An 18,597-nucleotide genomic window follows, 5' to 3' on the forward strand; every position below is an offset into this window, starting at 1 on the left:
CTGTATCCTTAAACCCTTAGACAAACCGCTGAGACCCGTCGACACAGCCGCCCCTACGACCACCCCCACCACCCCAGGACCCGCCTCGGCCAATCTGGACATAGCCACGCCCACATATGACCCCTTGGCGCCGAGGGCGACCAACGACCTGGTGTTGCGTCGGGCAAGACACCAGCAGATGTCCGGAGACGGAGAGAAACGCAACTCGCGCGCCGGCAACAAGGTCATCAAGTCGGCGTCGGCGACGGCGCTGTCGGTCATCATACCTGCAGGTGAGAGGAGATGGAACGCGCGGCCGTTGCCATCGTTGTCTGTTAGCTTGCGGCGCGTGGCATTAGCTCCACGCCCATGCTGCGGTATTGGTTATGCTAAATGCTTTTCCTTAGGGGTTTGCTGAACTAACAACCGTTGTTTTTCTTTTCTTTTTTTCCTTGACGTCACACCTCCACTCTTCTTTTTGTTTTCCCGCCCGGTTCTTTCTCATCCTCTCCGTCTCTCCTCCTCCTTTCTCCTCACCCACTTTCTCTCTGGCCCCCTTTCCGACCTCCCCCCCCCCCCCCCCCCCCCGCAGTAGAGCAGCACGCCAGCTCCCCCCTGGCCAGCCCCATGTCGCCCCGCTCGCTCTCCTCCAACCCCTCGTCGCGGGACTCCTCGCCCAGCCGGGACTTCTGCCCGGCGGTCAGCGTGCTGCGCTCGCCCATCACCATCCAGCGCTCGGGGAAGAAGTACGGCTTCACGCTGCGCGCCATCCGCGTCTACATGGGCGACACGGACATCTACAGCGTCCACCACATCGTCTGGGTGAGAGAGGGGGCGGGACTTAAGGCCGCGTGGAACCTATGGGACTCGATTCTAGATGCGCCCGGAAGATTCCCGTTGGTTTCCATAACCCGGTCGTTTGTTCGTGTGCGTGTGTGTGTTTGGTCCAATTGCAGCACGTGGAGGACGAAGGCCCCGCCCAGGAGGCGGGACTGTGCGCCGGTGACCTCATCACCCATGTGAACGGAGAGTCGGTCCACGGGCTGGTCCACACAGAGGTGGTGGAGCTCATTCTCAAGGTGAGGTTTCACGATTTCACCCGGAACCACCGACTTAAACATTTTCTGCTTCTTGAGTCAGGTGGCTGAGCGGTGAGGGAATCGGGCTAGTAATCCGAAGGTTGCCAGTTCGATTCCCGGTCATGCCAACTGACGTTGTGTCCTTGGGCAAGGCACTTCACCCTACTTGCCTCGGGGGAATGTCCCTGTACTGTGTCGCTGTAATGTAAGAAGAAGGCCTTAGAAGGCCCCGGTGTGCCATTGACCTCTGTAGATATCAGAACAGCGTTGTGTGTGAACAGTGGTTCCTGCTGGAACTCTTACACAGTGTCCATACTTGGTCCCTTACCCAGAGTGGTAACAAGGTGACCGTGACCACCACGCCGTTCGAGAACACCTCCATCAAGGTGGGCCCGGCCCGCAAGGCCAGCTACAAGTGTAAGATGGCGCGGCGCAGCAAGAGGACTCCGGGAAAGGAAGGCCAGGAGAGGTATGACATAGCACAGGCTCACAGGTGGGGTATTCTCTAATAGGTCCCGTTTTACTAACACGAGGTCTGTTTTACGTGCGTGTCGGAAATACAGGAACGTGTGTCGGTTGTTTGGAAGTGATTGTGTTTTTCGATACGGTGTGTTCCAGTGTTGTTTATGGTCGTCTTTTTTTGTACAACTTTTCTCGCTTCCTTCCGTTGATCTATTTCCTCCTCTTCCTCCCCCTTTCCTTTTTCCTCTCTTCCCTCCCCCCTCTCCCCCTCCATCCTTCCCTCCCCCCAGTAAAAAGCGCAACTCCCTCTTCAGGAAGATCACCAAGCAGTCCAACCTGCTCCACACCAGCCGCAGCCTGTCTTCCCTCAACCGCTCTCTCTCCTCCAGCGACAGTCTACCTGGCTCGCCCACACACAGTCTGTCGGCCCGATCCCCGACACAGGGCTACAGGTCAACCCCAGAGACTTCTTATCTGGGTCAGTACCGGCTTGGGAGTCGGGGTTTGGTGGAGGACAGGGTTAGAGGGTGACATTTTAATCCGAGAACGAGTATTAACTAGGTTAGGAATATTGAAAGTCAGCGCAGCTGTTTGTAGCCTAGAACCCATAGGTGCACTTATAGCAGTTATACATGAACCGGCTCAGCCATAACATACCTTGGAACCGTCCAAATGTCTGACGCCATTTGTATTCAGTTCTCCTCTCCTAATTCTTCTCTCCTTTTCCTCTCCCCCCCCCCCCAACAGCAGGTGCATCGTCCCAGAGCTCCTCCCCCGCCTCCAGCACCCCCAACTCCCCCGCCGCCTCCCAGCACATGCGCCCCAGCTCCCTGCACGGCCTCTCCCCCAAGCTCCACCGCCAGTACCGCTCGGCCCGCTGCAAGTCCGCCGGCAACATCCCCCTCTCCCCGCTGGCCCACACCCCCTCCCCCACCCAGTCCTCCCCGCCGCCCCTGCCGGGCCACACGGTGGGCAGCTCCAACACCACCCAGACCTTCCCCGCCAAGCTCCACTCCTCGCCCCCTGTGGTGCGCCCACGCCCCAAGAGCGCCGAGCCGCCGCGCTCGCCCCTGCTCAAGCGCGTCCAGTCGGCGGAGAAGCTCGGCTCGCCGCTGACCCAGTCGGGGTCCGGGAGCGGCGGGCTGGGCGGTCCGCTGCGCAAGCACAGCCTGGAGGTCCAGCACTCGGACTACCGCAAGGACGCCTTCCTGCACGGCGAGGTGGGGCTCCAGAGTCTGCTGGAGACGGACGGGGAGAATCTGCCGCCCAACCCCCCGCCGCTCCCCTCCGGGCCGCTCTCCCCAGCCTCGCCCGCCACCACGCCCGAAACGGGCGTGCTCAAGCCGGTGAGGAAGCTGGGGAGGCAGGAGTCGCCGTTGAGCCGGGACGCCCTGCTGGCCGGGAGAGAGAGGGAGCGAGAGAGGGAGCGAGAGAGGGAGAGGGAGAGAGAGAGGGAGCGAGAGAGGGAGCGAGAGAGCAGGACGGCGTTGGAGAAATCGCCCAATCGTGTTGGGGCCGTGGACTCCCAGTCGTCCCTAGCCAGAAAACCCTCAAATAGTGAGTTGTCCTTAGGCCTGCTGTCTAGTTCAGGTCCAAAACTACAATCCTCAAGTGTGGAATCCACTAAAACTACAACTCACAGTATCCAAAGTAAGACAGCAGCAGGAAGTCTTGTAGGTCTAAAAGGCCCAGAGAAAAACATTTTTGGCCAGCAACTAGACACCAAGGTAGCCGCTAGTGCTAACGCTAACAATGTTAGCATGAAAGACCACCAGGAGAAGCAAGGGGTTAAACCTGAGCCAAAGCAGGATACAGATATCAAGGGATGCCCTCTTAGGCCTAGCCTGCCCAGTGGTGGTATAACCAAGGGCACTACCTTTACCCACGAAAGAGGAGGTAGCGTGGCTACATCAGCTTCTGGGCTAACTAGCGTTAGTAAAACATCTAAAATACCAGGGATAGGAGAGAGCCTGAGAAAGAGTGGAGGGGAGAGTAATGATAGAGCTTCAGACCTGGGGTCCAGGAGCCCCAAACTGCCAGCTAGGGCCCTGGCTCCGGCTGTCCCTCCCCACGGCCAGCCCCTCTCCCTGGGCAAGGTGAGGCAGGGCCTGGGCCCCGTCAACTGCTACCGTGGAACTCTGGACTGGGACGACAAGTGTCGCCTGGAGGTGGTGGAGGAGCACTCCCCCTCCCCCTCCCCTTCCCCCACAGCCGTCACCCCTTCCCTCTGCGGCCCTTCCCTCTGCAAGTCACGCCCCGTCTCCCCCGGCGACAAGACCAGCTTTGTCACCCACCTCACCGCTGCGGCCAAGAACGTCCTGGGCCCCATCAAGATTAGCTCCCAGGAGGGGCCCAAGGCTAAGGACGTGCCCAAGATGGTTGAGGAGAAGCAGGCAAGTGTGGTAGGAAAGTCTGAGGCTTCGCCTGGAGGCCGTCAGGGGCCGCCAGTAGTGGCCCAAGCTCCAGCCAAGTCTAACACACAGCCTGAGAAAGCACCCACAGGTTGCACCCCCTCCAAATGATGGACCTGTTGTCTAAACGGAAGGAAAACGAACTGAGATGGATAGAACGAAAATGCCTTTTTTTGGAGTTTGGGAACAATGTTAAGTCAAGCACTTAAAAAAGGAACATTCCACTTTAAGATAAAATCTAAACATGGTATTTATTGACTATAATCTAAAACCATGGTGGGTGATGAAATCTATTGTAAAGGTGCTTGTATGTTCCTTTTGTATGGTACAGTATATATATATATATACAGTATAAGAAGATGCTCCACATTATGTATTAGATTATTGTGTGTGTGTGTGTGTGAATGCATGTATTGAGGTGTGTGTGTACGTTCGTCAGTGTGAGTTTGTTGTTTGGAAAAAAAAGGAGCGAAAAGTGCTTTACCGATCAATACATGCTGAATACTGTGAAAACCAAATCCAGTTTGACACTACCACCGTAACCAATGGCGACCAACCACTTCCGTCTCAGCCAATCGTAGGACAGCTGAGGTCAAACGGAGGCACAATCAAACCTTGACATGCACTTAACTTAACGGGAAAACAAAAACAACAACATACAATCAAGATAACTAGCCTGATATTCACATGCACTGAATCCCTCACTCTCAGTTGATTTGCATAGCCGTATTCTGTATTCTGTCAGTGAACGCTGTTGAAAATCGCTTCTCGAAGACTGCGGTGCATAAAGTGTCCTGTTTCAGAGTGAAGCTGGTCTGACAGAGCCCAGCCCAGGCGCTTATCTCTACAGCACAGGAGGGCCACCACAGGCCTGCCTTGACAGCTACACACACACACACAATACACACACAATACCAGGAGTTAGTTGCATCAGCTGAGCTGATTTTCCTGCATTAAAATCCAGATCCTGGTGTGTGTGTTTTTTGTGTGTGTGTGTGTGTGCGTGTGTGTGTGTGTGTGGACTGGCAGACTACTGGAGCAGTCACATTCCACGTCCACATGGGATAATCGCTCAGTTGGAAGACAGGTATAGAAACCCTGCTGAACAGAAACAGACAACATTCAACATCCAATCAAATCTTCACTTCTGTTGAACTGGGAACAATCTTCTTCTACCTGACCATCACATCGTACTGGTTCAGTGAAGACATGACTGTAAATATCTGTAAAATGGAAAGATGTTCTAGATGCAGAACTATTTATACTCTTACCTTCTCATCCTAGCGTCAAGTTGCTGGCATGCTTACATGACAATTTAATTTTGAACCAAAAAGTGAATGAAGGTGGAAATGGATGTAGCATATTGACTTTCATGACTGTAGGTTAAAAAGGGCTGAGTGGCTAAAATCGGTTTTCTTCTCGTTCGATGTCAGGTATAGGAACCACTGTATGACTCGACATTTTTTCTATCCACCCTTTTTTTCATATTACATGTCTATGTTTCCCTTTTGGTGTCAAAGAAATGCTCTGTAATTTTTCAATTGACTGTGTAGTGATATATCTGGTAAGATCACACTGTGCAAGAGTTCCATCCCATTACAACTCACTTCTCTTCGTTAGTTGTTTCCTCAACCCTCATACACACTTATGCAAATGACTGGCAAAAAAAAGATTATTCGTCCTCAGATGACAGGTATCACCTATTTAAATTAGTCACAAGAAATCGTTTACAGTGCAAAATTGGAGTGAAACATTTTATGGCGATATGCAAGTTCTCATGCATTTTGACTATTATTCAATAGGCAGATTGTATGTGAAACAATACTGCCCTCTAGTGGTATACAATTATAGTTGTTTAATGTAATACCATGTAATGTCTGTAGCAAAATGGACTTTATCACTACATTATATCGGAGAGAGCTACAGTTTGTTGTGTTAGGTCAAAGTCATTGATATTGCAGGATAGGTTTAGGAGTAGTGTGTTATTGAATATGCATACTTTATGTTTTGGTACAGGAACTGGAATATTGACCGTGATTATCAAATATGAAAGAATCATTCCATTTTATCGTTGTATTAGTAACTGTTCAGAGTTTCTCTCAATTGTTCTTATGTGACTGTTAGTTCTACCTTATAAAATGGAGTAAGAAAACTTTTTTTTTATCATATATAATATAGACAACCTTCAACAATGAGCTTTGTTGCGTTATATGATGAAAGAAGCTTCAGTTGTTTGGGTTGTGTTATCTAGGTCATAATATATGACAAAGTACACTTATTAAGGAATGGTCAGGCACACCACTCGTGTACATGTAACGGTAAGCGTTTTTAAGATAAATGGCAAATGTAGAGATACATTTAATATGTTGTTGGTAAATATTGCTACCTGGAATCTTTATCATGATTAAGAGGAGTGGTATGAAATGCACTTTATTTTCAAACATAATTTATTCATTTACAAGTATACTTGTTTGGTCTGTAGTTATTTATGATCTTTAAGAAAAAGAAAATATACCTTATGACACAAATCAACCAATCCAATTTGTTCAGGAAGACCACAACGGTAAATTGTACTAGTCACTCCCATGATTTTTAATAGTTTGATTTAAAGACAGTATAATAACATTCCTCCTTTCTATTTACTCTCGAAATGTATTTATTTGTATTCTGGGGCACTTTTGTTTTAATAGATGTAAGTTAAATGCAGACACCTGAAGTGCAGTATGTGTAATAAAATTCTGAGAAGTAACCCGACGTTTATTGTCATTCTTTGAACTTATGTCTCAGGGTCATTCATGAAAATTCTGAATGTAAATATTGAACTTCATACCGTCTGTTCCCACTCTTTGCAAGCACTTACTCATGACCTTTATTTCATTCACTGAGGCAGGGACGTCAGACGTTATATAATTACTGTAAAATGTAAGCCAATAAATGTTGTGGTACGTCCTACTGATGCCATTGTAACCAATTGGTGTTTAGCAGATTAACCAATCATTTGGTTAATGCCTTCTGAAGGGAAGGACAACAGGAAGTGAAGGTAGCTAACGTAATGTCTCCGGGTTTGGATCCATGAGAAACCGCAGAGACACACATTGAAAGATTTGTCGGCTGCATCACGACTTTCCTGACTCGTAGCTTCGATGATTTCTGCATTTTAACGAAATTGCCTGGACATAAGCTTGCAGCTCTTTGGATTATCAGCCCTGCTAGTTTGCTAGCTATCGTTAGCTACAGTAGTGCTAGTCAAAACAACACAGACTTGTACTTCGGAACCAGACTGACTTTAATGTAAGCCGGAGGACATACCCTCTAACATGGCCAGGTAAGGTAGCCTAATTGTTTGATATAGCTAGCTAATAATGAGCCTTTCTTGAATCTGTAGCTAAAGGCGCTTGATTTGTACTGTAACTGTTAGCTATGTAACCTAGTCTAGCTGCCTTCAAAACATAGTAGCTATCATTTGCTTATTGAGAGCGGAACAGTTGTGGAGCCGATATCATTGTTATCTCTGATTTGTATACTTTCAGTTAAAATATAAAGTATGTTCAGACGAAAGCTACTTTGGAACGCCTCATGTGATGTTCATGAGTTAACGTGAAAAAGCCCTATGTCAGTCTAGCAATCGACTGTCTACACTGGTCAGCAGTAGATAACCTTGCTATTTACTTGACATGAAGCGCGTGATGCTTAGAATAAGTTGACGTTTTGAGAACAACGTGCAACGTGACTCCGAACAGGCACATTATTCTAGTCATTTAAACGAAGACGGCAAGTACATAGTGTCATTCATGACTTCAGCCACATATTTTACAGTTTCCTTGTCACACTGCTCACGTGACTGTTATTTTCGTGGAATAAATGTTTCCCCTTAATAGGAATAGTGCTCCTTTCATACAGCTTCCCAGTGGTTCGAGAGTAAACAGGGAAAGTGTTAAGGTAGACAAGGAAGACGATATTTTGCACTATGAGTAACCTGGCCCGAAGTCCTTCAAGACGTCAGAAGTAGGCATTGTTGTCATGGAAGTTGTTGGGGAGTGATTTATTGTAAGCATTTTGATCTCTATCATAGCTGGTTTTTGCCTCAGATACACTTTTGGCAAAAGTACTTCAGTGATTTCATATCCTGTTTCTCAGGAACAGGGCCCAGTAGAATTAAACGGAGAACGTGTATTTTGTACACTTTTTTTCTTACACTCTGATTAGACATCAGTTCAGTTATGTTACTTTTCTCGAAAAAGAAGAAGTGGAACACTCGGTACACCTGACAACACAATTAGTCATTTATTCTCCATGAACTGAGTAACACTAGGCTTTTTCAGTCTTACTGTCTCTTATGGTTTCACTCTCGGTGTGACGGGCTTTCATCTCTCTCCCCCCCCTCTCCCCCCCCCCTCTCCTTCCCTTAGATCTCTATTGCAATGAGGTTCTCCATAGTCCAGCTGTAAGCCTGAGCCATGAACTCTGTGTCCCCCAGCGCGGCTCAGTATGTGGGGGGAGTGGGCCAGGAGGAGCCCCTGGACATGGTGAGGCCCCATGGCCAGGCCCTGGAGCCCGGGGGCAGCGCCCGCAACGGGGAGCCCGACGAGGTGGACAAGCTCAAAGCCAAGCTGATGTCGGCCTTCAACAACGTCAAGTATGGTGGGTGGATCTAGAGACTTTACCTGACGTGTGCACCCGTGTGTGTGTGTGTGTGTGTGTGTGTCGTCGCGTCCGAAATAACCCTGGAAAAAGACGTTAGCTACAGCATCGGGAAGGACAGTTCCATGGCGAGACCCACAGAGCATGTCAAATGTTTCCAAAATGTACATGACTAACCTTCGCCGGAGTTTGTCATTACAAGAACTCCCCAGAGCTAACAGTTCCTCTCTCTCTCTCTCTCTCTCTCTCTCTCTCTCTCTCTCTCTCTCTCTCTCTCTCTCTCTCTCTCTGTGTTTGTCCACCTCAGGCTGGCTGGTCAAGTCTAAAACCACGTTCAACAAGTCGTCCGAAGTAATCATCCTGGGACACACGTATTTGCTAAACAGTGAAGGTAAAGACTAAGGACCGAGAGAAGTATGTGTGGGAACTTTCCTTCTTTCTCTATCGCACTCATCAACAGAAAAAGAAAAAAAAAGCATGACTGATATGTTTTTCCTGCTCTGGGTGTTGTGGGTGTCACAGACACGCCGATTCTGGATCACATCAAAAGGAATGTTTGGGCGGAGAGATGAATGGGTACATGGAAAGAACAAAAGAATAACCCCTCCCTTTTTTTAAATTTTTAAAACCACTTCCTTCCCGCTCTCCCTTTCTTTTTATGGAACCTCCACTTCTTCTTTTGTTTTTCTTTTTTCTTCTTCTTCTTTTCTTCGTATCCCCCGTCCCCTCCTCCCAGATGAGGTGGAGCGTTTCCGGCTGGCCTTCGTGTCCCGCCTGTGGCTGACCTACCGCAGGGAGTTCCCCCTGCTGGACGGCTCCAACTGGACCACGGACTGTGGCTGGGGCTGCATGCTGCGCAGCGGGCAGATGCTGCTGGCCCAGGGGCTGCTGGTCCACCTGCTGCCCACGGGTGAGAGGCAGGGAGGGGGCAGGCCCCACGCTAGCTAGAGGGGGAGCTGTCCGTTCCCTGCTCTCTCTCTCTCTCTCTCTCTCTCTCTCTCTCTCTCTCTCTCTCTCTCTCTCTCTCTCTCTCTCTCTCTCTCTCTCTCTCTCTCTCTCTCTCTCTCTCTCTCTCTCTCTCTCTCTCTCTGTTTCTCTCACTCACACGTTCTCTCTCTCTGTTTCTCTCACTCACACGTTCTCTCTTCTCGCAATAAACGTAACTGCTTGTGTGCCGCGCAGGCTGGGCGTGGCCCGACAGCCAGCAGCTGACCGAAGTGGACTTCGAGGCGCTGAGGCCGCGCTCGCCGTCCCGCGCCGGGGGGGGTCCCCATCCCCTCCTGGGGCTCCTCGCGGGGCCCCGGCACCCCCCAGAAGAGCCTGGCGGGGGACCCTGCGTCCAAGCCCGCCCAGAAGAAGAGGCCCGAGTCCGGGAGAGAGCGGCAGGCCGAGCCCCTGCACCGGCTGGTGGTGACCTGGTTCGGGGACCAGCCCCAGGCGCCCTTCGGGGTGCACCAGCTGGTGGAGCTGGGGAGGAGCTGTGGGAAGAAGGCCGGGGACTGGTACGGCCCCTCGGTGGTGGCACACATCCTGAGGTGAGAGACGGACGAAGCACTAACACTAGAATGGCACTGTAATGTTTACATTTACATTTAGTCATTTACATTTACATTTAGTAAGACGCTCTTATCCAGAGCGACTTACAGTAAGTACAGGGACATTCCCCCGAGGCAAGTAGGTTGAAGTGCCTTGCCCAAGGACACAACGTCAGTTTGCACGGCCGGGAATCGAACTGGCAACCTTCGGATTACTAGCCCGATTCCCTCACCGCTCAGCCACCTGACTCCCTCCTCCTGTAATGTTACAGGGCATAACATCCACCTCGCGAGAGTTCGATAAACGTATCCTGGGCTGCTGGTCGTTTGTGGATGTCTAGGGGATGTACGATAGCCCCATAGCGTCCGTTGCCGGTGTGTTTGTTTGCCGACCTTGTCCTGTGTTCCCCTAGGAAAGCGGTGGCCAGAACCGCAGAGGTGCCCAACCTGACTGTGTACGTCGCTCAGGACTGCACAGGTGAGCGTGACGCACCAAACCTGTTCTCTCAGCTCGTGCTCTGCTGGGCTTTCTCAGAATTAGGGGTCATTAAACACACACACACACACGCAACACAAATAATCACCTTTCAGCATTAATGCCTCAGGGGCCTTTTTTCAGAGGCTGTACCTAGCAAAGCATCACGTTTGTGTGGTGTGTGGGTGTGTTTGTGTGGTGTGTGTTTTCTCCAGTGTACAAAGAAGATGTAGCGTTTTTGTGTGACCTGTCCTCATCCCAGTCTGACCCCGTCACCAGTCCGGGCTGGAAGTCTGTTATCATACTGGTCCCAGTACGGCTGGGCGGGGAGTCTCTAAACCCCTCCTACATCGAGTGTGTGAAGGTTTGTACACACACACACTCTAGGGCCCTCTCCCGGGGTTATGCTGGGCCCCAACCCATATATATGGATGATTACACAAATGCATGTACAGTAATTATCACACATGAAAACATATGTGTTTCATACTAAGGAAAACATCACATATTTCCCCTCTCGCTGCTTCTAGAAACTTCTCAAATTGGACTGCTGCATCGGGATCATTGGGGGCAAACCCAAACATTCCCTCTTTTTCATTGGCTACCAAGGTGAGAACCCTGTCTCTTACTTCCTGATTTAAGTGGCTTCCTATTGGCTAACCCCCCCCCCCCTCTTCCTGGTTTTCTTCAGATGAACAGCTGCTGTATCTGGACCCTCACTACTGCCAGTCAGTGGTCGACGTGAGGCAAGACCACTTTTCACTTGAGGTAACACTTGGCTCAGTATCTAAGTTCCAGTGTTGTAGCTGTTGCCGTCTGTCGTGTACTTTGGAACTCTGTCTCCATGCTTATGACTGACCAATTGTGTTTTCACTGCCTCAGGTCAGGCTGTGATCTTGTGCAATTCCGGTCTGTTTTTTCATAACAGTGTGTCTGTCTTCGCCTCTTCTTTTTTCTCTCTTTCTCTTGCCTTCTCTCTCTCTCTCGCTCCTTCTCTCTCTCTTTCTTTCACACTCCTCTCTCTTTCTCTTCCTCTCTCTCGCACTCCTTCTCTCTCTATCCCCTCTCTCCCTCTCCTTCTCTATGTCTCCCTCCCTCCCTCAAGTCCTTCCACTGTAGCTCTCCGAGGAAGATGCCCTTCAGCAGGATGGATCCCAGCTGCACCATAGGCTTCTACGCCAGGAACAAGAAAGACTTTGAGTCTCTGTGTTCGGCTGTCAGTGAGGTGGGTCTCCGATATACAGTATCATGTCTCTTGTATCTCCAACATACACTAGCTTATTTCCCGTATCTCTACCATGCAGTATATTATCCATCTTGTCTCTGTGTGGTAGATGTCTGTAATGATACAAGTCACATAGTAGGTTGGAGCGGTTGAAACGGGCACCGTGTTTCGTTTCCAGGGAAATGCATTTTCACCATCCAGTCAGCCTCTCTCTCTGTCTGTCTGCCCCTGTCTCTCAGGCCCTGTCGTCCTCCAAGGAGAAGTACCCCATCTTCACCTTCGTGGAGGGCCGGGGGCACGACTACGGACTGGAGGAGCACAGCAGCTCCCGCCCCAAACCCCCCGCTCACATCCTGCCCCCGCCCCCGGGGAAGCTGACCCGGAACCACACCCGGGGCAGCGCCGACGAATTTGTCTTCCTGTGAGACACACCTCAAGTCGTTTTGGAGCGGGGTTGGGCGCAGTCCCGTGTCCCCACCACCAGAGGGCGGAAGAGGGCGCTCTCTCTCTCTCCAGGGGGATGGATTCTGAATGGGGCTTTCTCTGTGTGCAGCTCACAACGGACACTGTCGTCACTCACCGCGACATTCGCGTCGGCATTAAATCAGACCGTCCCTCCGGAACACAAGGCCTGACCTCTCACCTCCCCGTTTCCCCCGAGAAACGGATCTCCTAGATTGTAGAAGCCGGGTATTATTTGGTACTTCTTTGCATCCGACGCAACTGGAAAACACACTGGGACGGGGCGCGCGCGTGTGTGTCTAGAGTACGCCGTAGACGCTGGATGTAGCTCCTGCTGTAAAGGACTGTCTCTGGGAGAAGGCTTTGTGCTGTTTGATCTGCTGTGTCCTGTGCTTGAAATGGGTTTCTTGGCATTTCTTTGGGGGGGGGGGGCGGGATTAATTTATAGATTTTATATGAACTACTCTGTGGGTGTGTGCATGGCCATGCGCGTGTGTGTGTGTGTGACGTTGTGTGCCCGCGCTTGTGTTCTGGGTCATGTGGCTTGTCACGTCACGGATCCCAAGCTTACGGAGCATTCCCAACAGCCACACCACCCTGCTATGTTAGGATGGTAGTATGATAGTACGGTAGATACTCTCTACATGCATACTATACACCATGGTAGCGTGGGTACTGTGACTCGGCAAGTCTCCCTTTCCCAACTTCCAACATGGCGTCCTAATGCTCTCGTCTAGAACGACTGCGACGCCGTCTACATTCCTACATCCTTTGCGCCACGACACGTAATGAGTTGCCAGGTTTACCCTTCCCTACCCTTTTAACGTTCATCTTCCAGGCTTAGCCACGGCTCTTGTTTCGACTTGCAACACTACTTTGCGACTTCTGTTAAACACTGCCCTTTTTGTGTAATCATTTACTCCCACGGAATGGGGAAATTATCTATTTGGAGTGCTTGGTTGAGTTTGAATCCTTTTTAAGAGTAATACTTTTTGTACTTCCTTGAAGTACTCGTGTGAGTTGATTGGTTGCAGCTGTGCAGAGTGAATTCTTGTAGCATCCAAACATGTCAAAAATAGAGATGACCTTGAAGGAAGTAGGGAAGGGAGGATTCATTTTTGGTATTTTCAAACCGGGGCATTTTGTGTCTGTATTGTTGACCTAGACCATTTTCCCCATGTTTTTTTAATTTTTTATCGAGGTTATTAAGGCGGTTGTTATTGCCAGTTGCACTACCATTGAGAATACTACCTTCATAGAGCTAAGACGCTACTGACCTAGCAGAAAAGCACTGCTCTATCAATATGTCTTCATTTCAACTATTCTCCCTTACCTCCAGGCCACATTCTGTATGTATATACATATATATGTATTTATTTATGTATACATATATATGTATGTGTGTGTGTGTGTGTGTGTGTGTGTGTGTGTGTGTGTGTGTGTGTGTGTATATATATATATATATTAGAACACAAAGGCCTGTAACACGAAGACCACATCTCCACCAGTCTTCTCTCTGGGCCCCCTGCAAGTCCTCCTCTATACCTGAAGCAGAACGACTGAATCAGTGAATGTACCCCTTCACCCAGACACTGCAGTGTTCTCACTGAGGTGCTGCAACGTTTTGCTCATTACAGGAAACCTGGCTTACCCCTCCATCTTATGACACTAGGAGATTATTTGTCCCTCCTGTAGTCTTAATGAGAAGAGAACAGCTGGAGAACTGGTCAGGGGGATACGGAGCAGGGTCGGTTCCTTCCTAGTTTTGGATCGTCTTCCTTCTGCCCTTGTTTTGAGGAGTCACGGATGTCACACGTGTGACCGGATAGGTCACAGCTGGGTTGGAGAGCACAGGATTTAACCAACCTTTCTTAGATCGATGAACCATTACTTTTAAGGAAGGGTGGAAGGGAGGGAAATGTTTTCATAGTTTTAAATGGGACCCTATGAACTCCATTTGATAAACAGAAGTTAGTGAGATAGTTTACCACTTATATTTGTAAAACGGCATAATGTCATACACTGGAGTGTCATATGTGTGTCCGGGATGAAAGTTCTGGAGAAGAGCCATGTCAACACCAACATTCATCACTCTTTCATGTGTGATTACCACAAAAGCATATATTTTACTTTAATTTTAAGTGAAGAGTTCTCATCTCCAGTGTGACATGTCTGAAGTTTGTCTTACTGCTCCACAATATCCATGTACAGAGTTTGCATAAACGACTGTAAGAAAGGTTAATAAAGTTTGATCTGGTTTCCATGTCCTTCACTGTGAATTTCTCGTCACTTCTGGCGGCAATTAGTCATCAGTCTTAGCTACTTCCATAGTTAATAGCATACTGAAAAACGTATGCAGTGAATAAATGACAGTGGTTGCCTTTGTAGTCGAATAAAAAACACAATTTACAGTACAGTACGTGCACAATACAGTACTACCGCTGCGCACGCATGCGCTTTTTGCGTAGACGTGACTCGACACTCGATCATAGGAACGGTAAGGGGGGGCGCTCGAGCCACGTCTCTGAATCAAATCAACTCATCAAGGCATATTCTGTACTAACTAAGCGGGTGAGTATAGCCTTCTTACAGTCGCGCCGTCTTTCATATATCTTTAAGCAAGACAAAGGCCGCAATTTATATTGGAGAGCGTTTTATTAATGCTGGTAAGTGTCGTAGCACAAGCACAGTCCGCCATTCCCCTTTTTTTTTTTATTAATCGGGATTCCCTTCCATGTAGTGCTTAGCCTACAAAGAATATCACTGGCTGCATACTGCATTTTCCCGTCTCAAGTTCACGATTAAGTGCTAGAGCAAAAAGCTGTAATCACAGTGCAGAGGTGACTGCGCGCTGCAAGTAATTTGGTGCAGCCGTGCAGCGCAAGGGTGGGAGACCTAGATGGGGGGGGGGGGGGATCAATGAATTAGATTTGATTTTCATTATTATTACAGTTTCCTAGAGGTAATCCTCAATGCCTGCCTCGATATTGTAGTAGGGCTGCTTGATATGAATTGTGTAATCATTGCCACCTTATTGTAAGCGAATTCAAGCTTTGGCCCCACCAAACGTGTACTTAAATATTTATTTGAGAGAAATACGTTTTTAGATCCAAATTGCATCTACCAACGATAATTTGGTCATCCAGTTGAACACAGTCGATCATGCTAACGTATCCATCCCTCTCTTTTCTCAGATGTCTCTGCTATCCATCTGATAGCAAGAAGATGTCCACCCCTGACCCACCCATGGGGGGCACCCCTCGTCCGGGTCCCTCCCCAGGTCCAGGGCCCTCTCCCGGGGCCATGCTGGGCCCCAGCCCTGGGCCCTCACCAGGCTCCTCGCACAGCATGATGGGGCCCAGCCCGGGGCCTCCCTCGTCTTCCGGGGGCCACCCCCTTCCCCAGCCTGGGTCCTCCAGCTACTCCCAGGAGAGCATGCACCCTCTGCACAAAGTAAGGAAGCTGACTGGGTACTTTGCCAGATGAACTCTGGTGAGCCAGTAATAGCAGGCTTACAAGATGCTAGTTTTACAGTGTCTGCCTGTCATGAGTTCTTCCATGGGATTTGAATGCCTTTAAAGTAACAAACTTTCAGTATTAAAAACAGGCAGTTCGGTCATTATTTCCAAAACGACCACGGCAAAAAACATCTCGAGAAGAGAGCAGTGACTAACGTCACCCAGTGACTTCATCAAAGAGATCCTAATCTCTGGTCTTGCGGTTATTGCCAATGCTGAAGTTGCCGAGATTAAGATGTGTGTGTGTGTGTGTCTGTCCACAGCCAATGGAGAGCATGCATGAGAAGGGCATGAGTGAGGAGACCCGCTTCACCCAGATGAAGGGCATGCCCTTGAGGCAGGGCGGTCACAGTGGCATGGGCCCCCCACCCAGCCCCATGGACCAGCACTCTCAAGGTGAGTGTCGGGCGGCTGTGGTGGGCACAGGTGTGGTGAGCGCAGCTCAGACTGTCTGGCAGTGGCAACCCTTGGTTTACGAGGGATGAGGATGGCTTTTGCACAGCTGGTTTGTTCTTGTGCAAGTGTTGCACAGTTGATTCCTGCGTCTGGCTCTCTTCCCACTTCTCCCCGTGTCTCCCTCCCTCTGTGTATGTCTCTCTTTCTCTCCCTCCCCCTCTTTTCCTCTCTCCCCCTTACCTCGTCTCCCTCCCTCGTCTCCTTACCTCGTCTCCTTACCTCGTCTCCCTCCCTCCCTCCTCCAGGCTACCACTCTCCATTAGGGGGCTCTGACCACTCCAGCCCGGTCCCTGCCAACGGCCCTCCCTCCGGCCCTCTCCTCTCCTCCTCGTCCTCCTCCTCTTCCTCCTCCTCTGGAGGTCCGGGTCAGGGCCCGGGCCCTGCCCCCCTGGACGGCCCCAGTGGGGACCCCCAGTCCCTGGGCCAACAGAACCGTCCCGGACCCACCACTTCCACAGGCCCTGGTCCTGGCTCGTCTGCCGGGGGCCCCGGGGGGCCCACACCCTTCAACCAGAACCAGCTCCACCAGCTGAGGGCCCAGATCATGGCCTACAAGATGCTGGCCCGCGGGCAGCCCCTCCCAGACCACCTGCAGATGGCGGTCCAGGGGAAGAGGCCCATGCCTGGGATGCAGCAGCAGCAGCAGCAGCAGCCTCTGCCCAGCCTGGCCCCTGGAGTTGGGGGTGGAGGAGGGGGGCCAGGGCCCGGACCAGGACCGGGGCCCATGAGCCAGGGATATACCCGAGCCCACGGTCAGAGCCAGAGTTTGACATTTTCTTGGTTGAATGATTTGGAATTGGAGGAGGAATGTGGTGAGGAGAGAGAGAGGAGAGGAGAGGAGAGGAGAGGGAGGGGTTGAGCGTGAAGTCATGTTGTCTCCACAGGGATGATGGGGCCCAACATGCCCCCCCCAGGCCCATCTGGGGGACCGGCCGGGATGCAGGGTCAGAACCCCAACGGACCCCCCAAATCCTGGCCTGAAGGTACGCCCCAGGGCCCTAACGCTGGCTGGATGGAGAGGGGCGGGTATTGACATACTGATGTCTAGACACATAGTCTAGACTGTTTTATTGACAGCATCTCTCATCCCCCCCTCCTTCCCCCAGGGCCCATGGTGAACGCGGCCACCCCCTCCAACGCCCCCCAGAAGCTGATCCCTCCGCAGCCCACAGGCCGGCCCTCCCCGGCCCCGCCCTCCGTGCCCCCGGCCGCCTCCCCGGTCATGCCCCCCCAGACCCAGTCCCCGGGGCAGCCGGCCCAGCCCGCGCCCATGGTGACCCACCACGCCAAGCAGAACCGCATCACGCCCATCCAGAAGCCCTGCGGCCTGGATCCTGGGGAGATCCTGCAGGAGAGGGAGTACAGGTACTGCAGGCCGCGTCACCTGGGGCTCACTGGGCCAGGCCCTTTACTGTGTGTCATCCCCTCTCTCTCTCTCTCTCTCTCTCTCTGTCTCTCTCTCTCTCTCTCTCTCTCTCTCTGTCTCTCTCTCTCTCTCTTTATCTCTGTCTCTCTCTCTCTGTGTCTCCCTCTCTCTCTCCCCACATTTCCTATCCTCTCCAAGCACACTATCTGTCAGAAATCAATAATAAAGGCAGAAATGCCACCAAGAAATATATCTTACAAAAAATTATTCCCCTGTACTGCCCACTGCACATATTACATCATAAATATGAACTGCATAGACACAGAGATAAGATATGCGTGAAATGGACAGTAAATGAATGACCTGTTACAATGACATTCCAGATAGGATTTTCGTTTTTTTCATTTTACGAAAACAAACATTTGTGAAATTGTCATTTGAACTTCCCTGTCATCTCAACATCTCAAGGGCTCAACACATTTTTTTATGAACGTGTGTACTATCAGCGGTGAGATGATACCCTACGCTGTTCCAGGCTGCAGGCTCGTATCACCCACCGCATCGTCGAGCTGGAGAACCTGCCCGGCTCCCTGGCTGGAGACCTGAGGACCAAGGCCACCATCGAGCTCAAGGCCCTCCGCCTCCTCAACTTCCAGAGACAGGTACCTGGAGATACACTCTGCTGCTGGGGCTGAACACAGAGGACGAGGGTGGTGGTGGTGGTGGTGATGATGGAAGGGATGATGATGATGATGATGATGATGATGGAAGGGATGATGATGATGATGAGAATGATGATGGTAATGGTGAACGAGATGATAATGATGATGGTAATGATGATGATAATGGTGAAAGAGATGATGATGATGATGATGATGATAATGATGATGGTAATGATGATGATAATGGTGAAAGAGATGATGATGGTAATGATGGAAGGGATGATGATGATGGTAATGATGGAAGGGATGATGATGATGACGGAAAT

General features: G+C 50.5%; 3 protein-coding genes across 3 annotated transcripts in view; all 3 read left to right on the plus strand.

Annotated features, from left to right (window-relative positions):
• LOC136964862 (microtubule-associated serine/threonine-protein kinase 1-like) overlaps positions 1 to 4,291 on the plus strand; it is a 16,747-nt gene extending 12,456 nt beyond the window's left edge. Inside the window, 6 exon segments of the mRNA XM_067258804.1 lie at positions 21 to 272; positions 572 to 801; positions 936 to 1,058; positions 1,391 to 1,527; positions 1,811 to 1,998; positions 2,271 to 4,291. Of these exon segments, the coding sequence (XP_067114905.1) occupies positions 21 to 272; positions 572 to 801; positions 936 to 1,058; positions 1,391 to 1,527; positions 1,811 to 1,998; positions 2,271 to 4,042 (2,702 nt within the window). The 3' untranslated portion in view covers positions 4,043 to 4,291.
• Positions 4,292 to 6,965: 2,674 nt separating this feature from the next.
• On the plus strand, positions 6,966 to 12,684 carry LOC136965244 (cysteine protease atg4da-like). Its single transcript, XM_067259316.1, is given in 12 exon segments — positions 6,966 to 7,256; positions 8,409 to 8,572; positions 8,880 to 8,963; positions 9,309 to 9,482; positions 9,755 to 9,828; positions 9,830 to 10,107; positions 10,521 to 10,585; positions 10,798 to 10,946; positions 11,113 to 11,191; positions 11,274 to 11,350; positions 11,688 to 11,807; positions 12,047 to 12,684. Coding segments are annotated over 12 exon segments (1,458 nt in total). The 5' UTR covers positions 6,966 to 7,248; the 3' UTR covers positions 12,233 to 12,684.
• A 2,087-nt stretch (positions 12,685 to 14,771) lies between these two features.
• LOC136965636 (transcription activator BRG1) overlaps positions 14,772 to 18,597 on the plus strand; it is a 15,221-nt gene continuing 11,395 nt past the window's right edge. The window contains 7 exon segments of the mRNA XM_067259818.1: positions 14,772 to 14,840; positions 15,464 to 15,722; positions 16,051 to 16,183; positions 16,489 to 16,995; positions 17,128 to 17,226; positions 17,350 to 17,608; positions 18,145 to 18,271. Coding sequence (XP_067115919.1) covers positions 15,495 to 15,722; positions 16,051 to 16,183; positions 16,489 to 16,995; positions 17,128 to 17,226; positions 17,350 to 17,608; positions 18,145 to 18,271 — 1,353 coding nt within the window. The 5' untranslated portion in view covers positions 14,772 to 14,840; positions 15,464 to 15,494.

This window comes from Osmerus mordax, chromosome 21 (assembly GCF_038355195.1).
Source record: "Osmerus mordax isolate fOsmMor3 chromosome 21, fOsmMor3.pri, whole genome shotgun sequence".
Lineage (NCBI taxonomy): Eukaryota > Metazoa > Chordata > Actinopteri > Osmeriformes > Osmeridae > Osmerus > Osmerus mordax.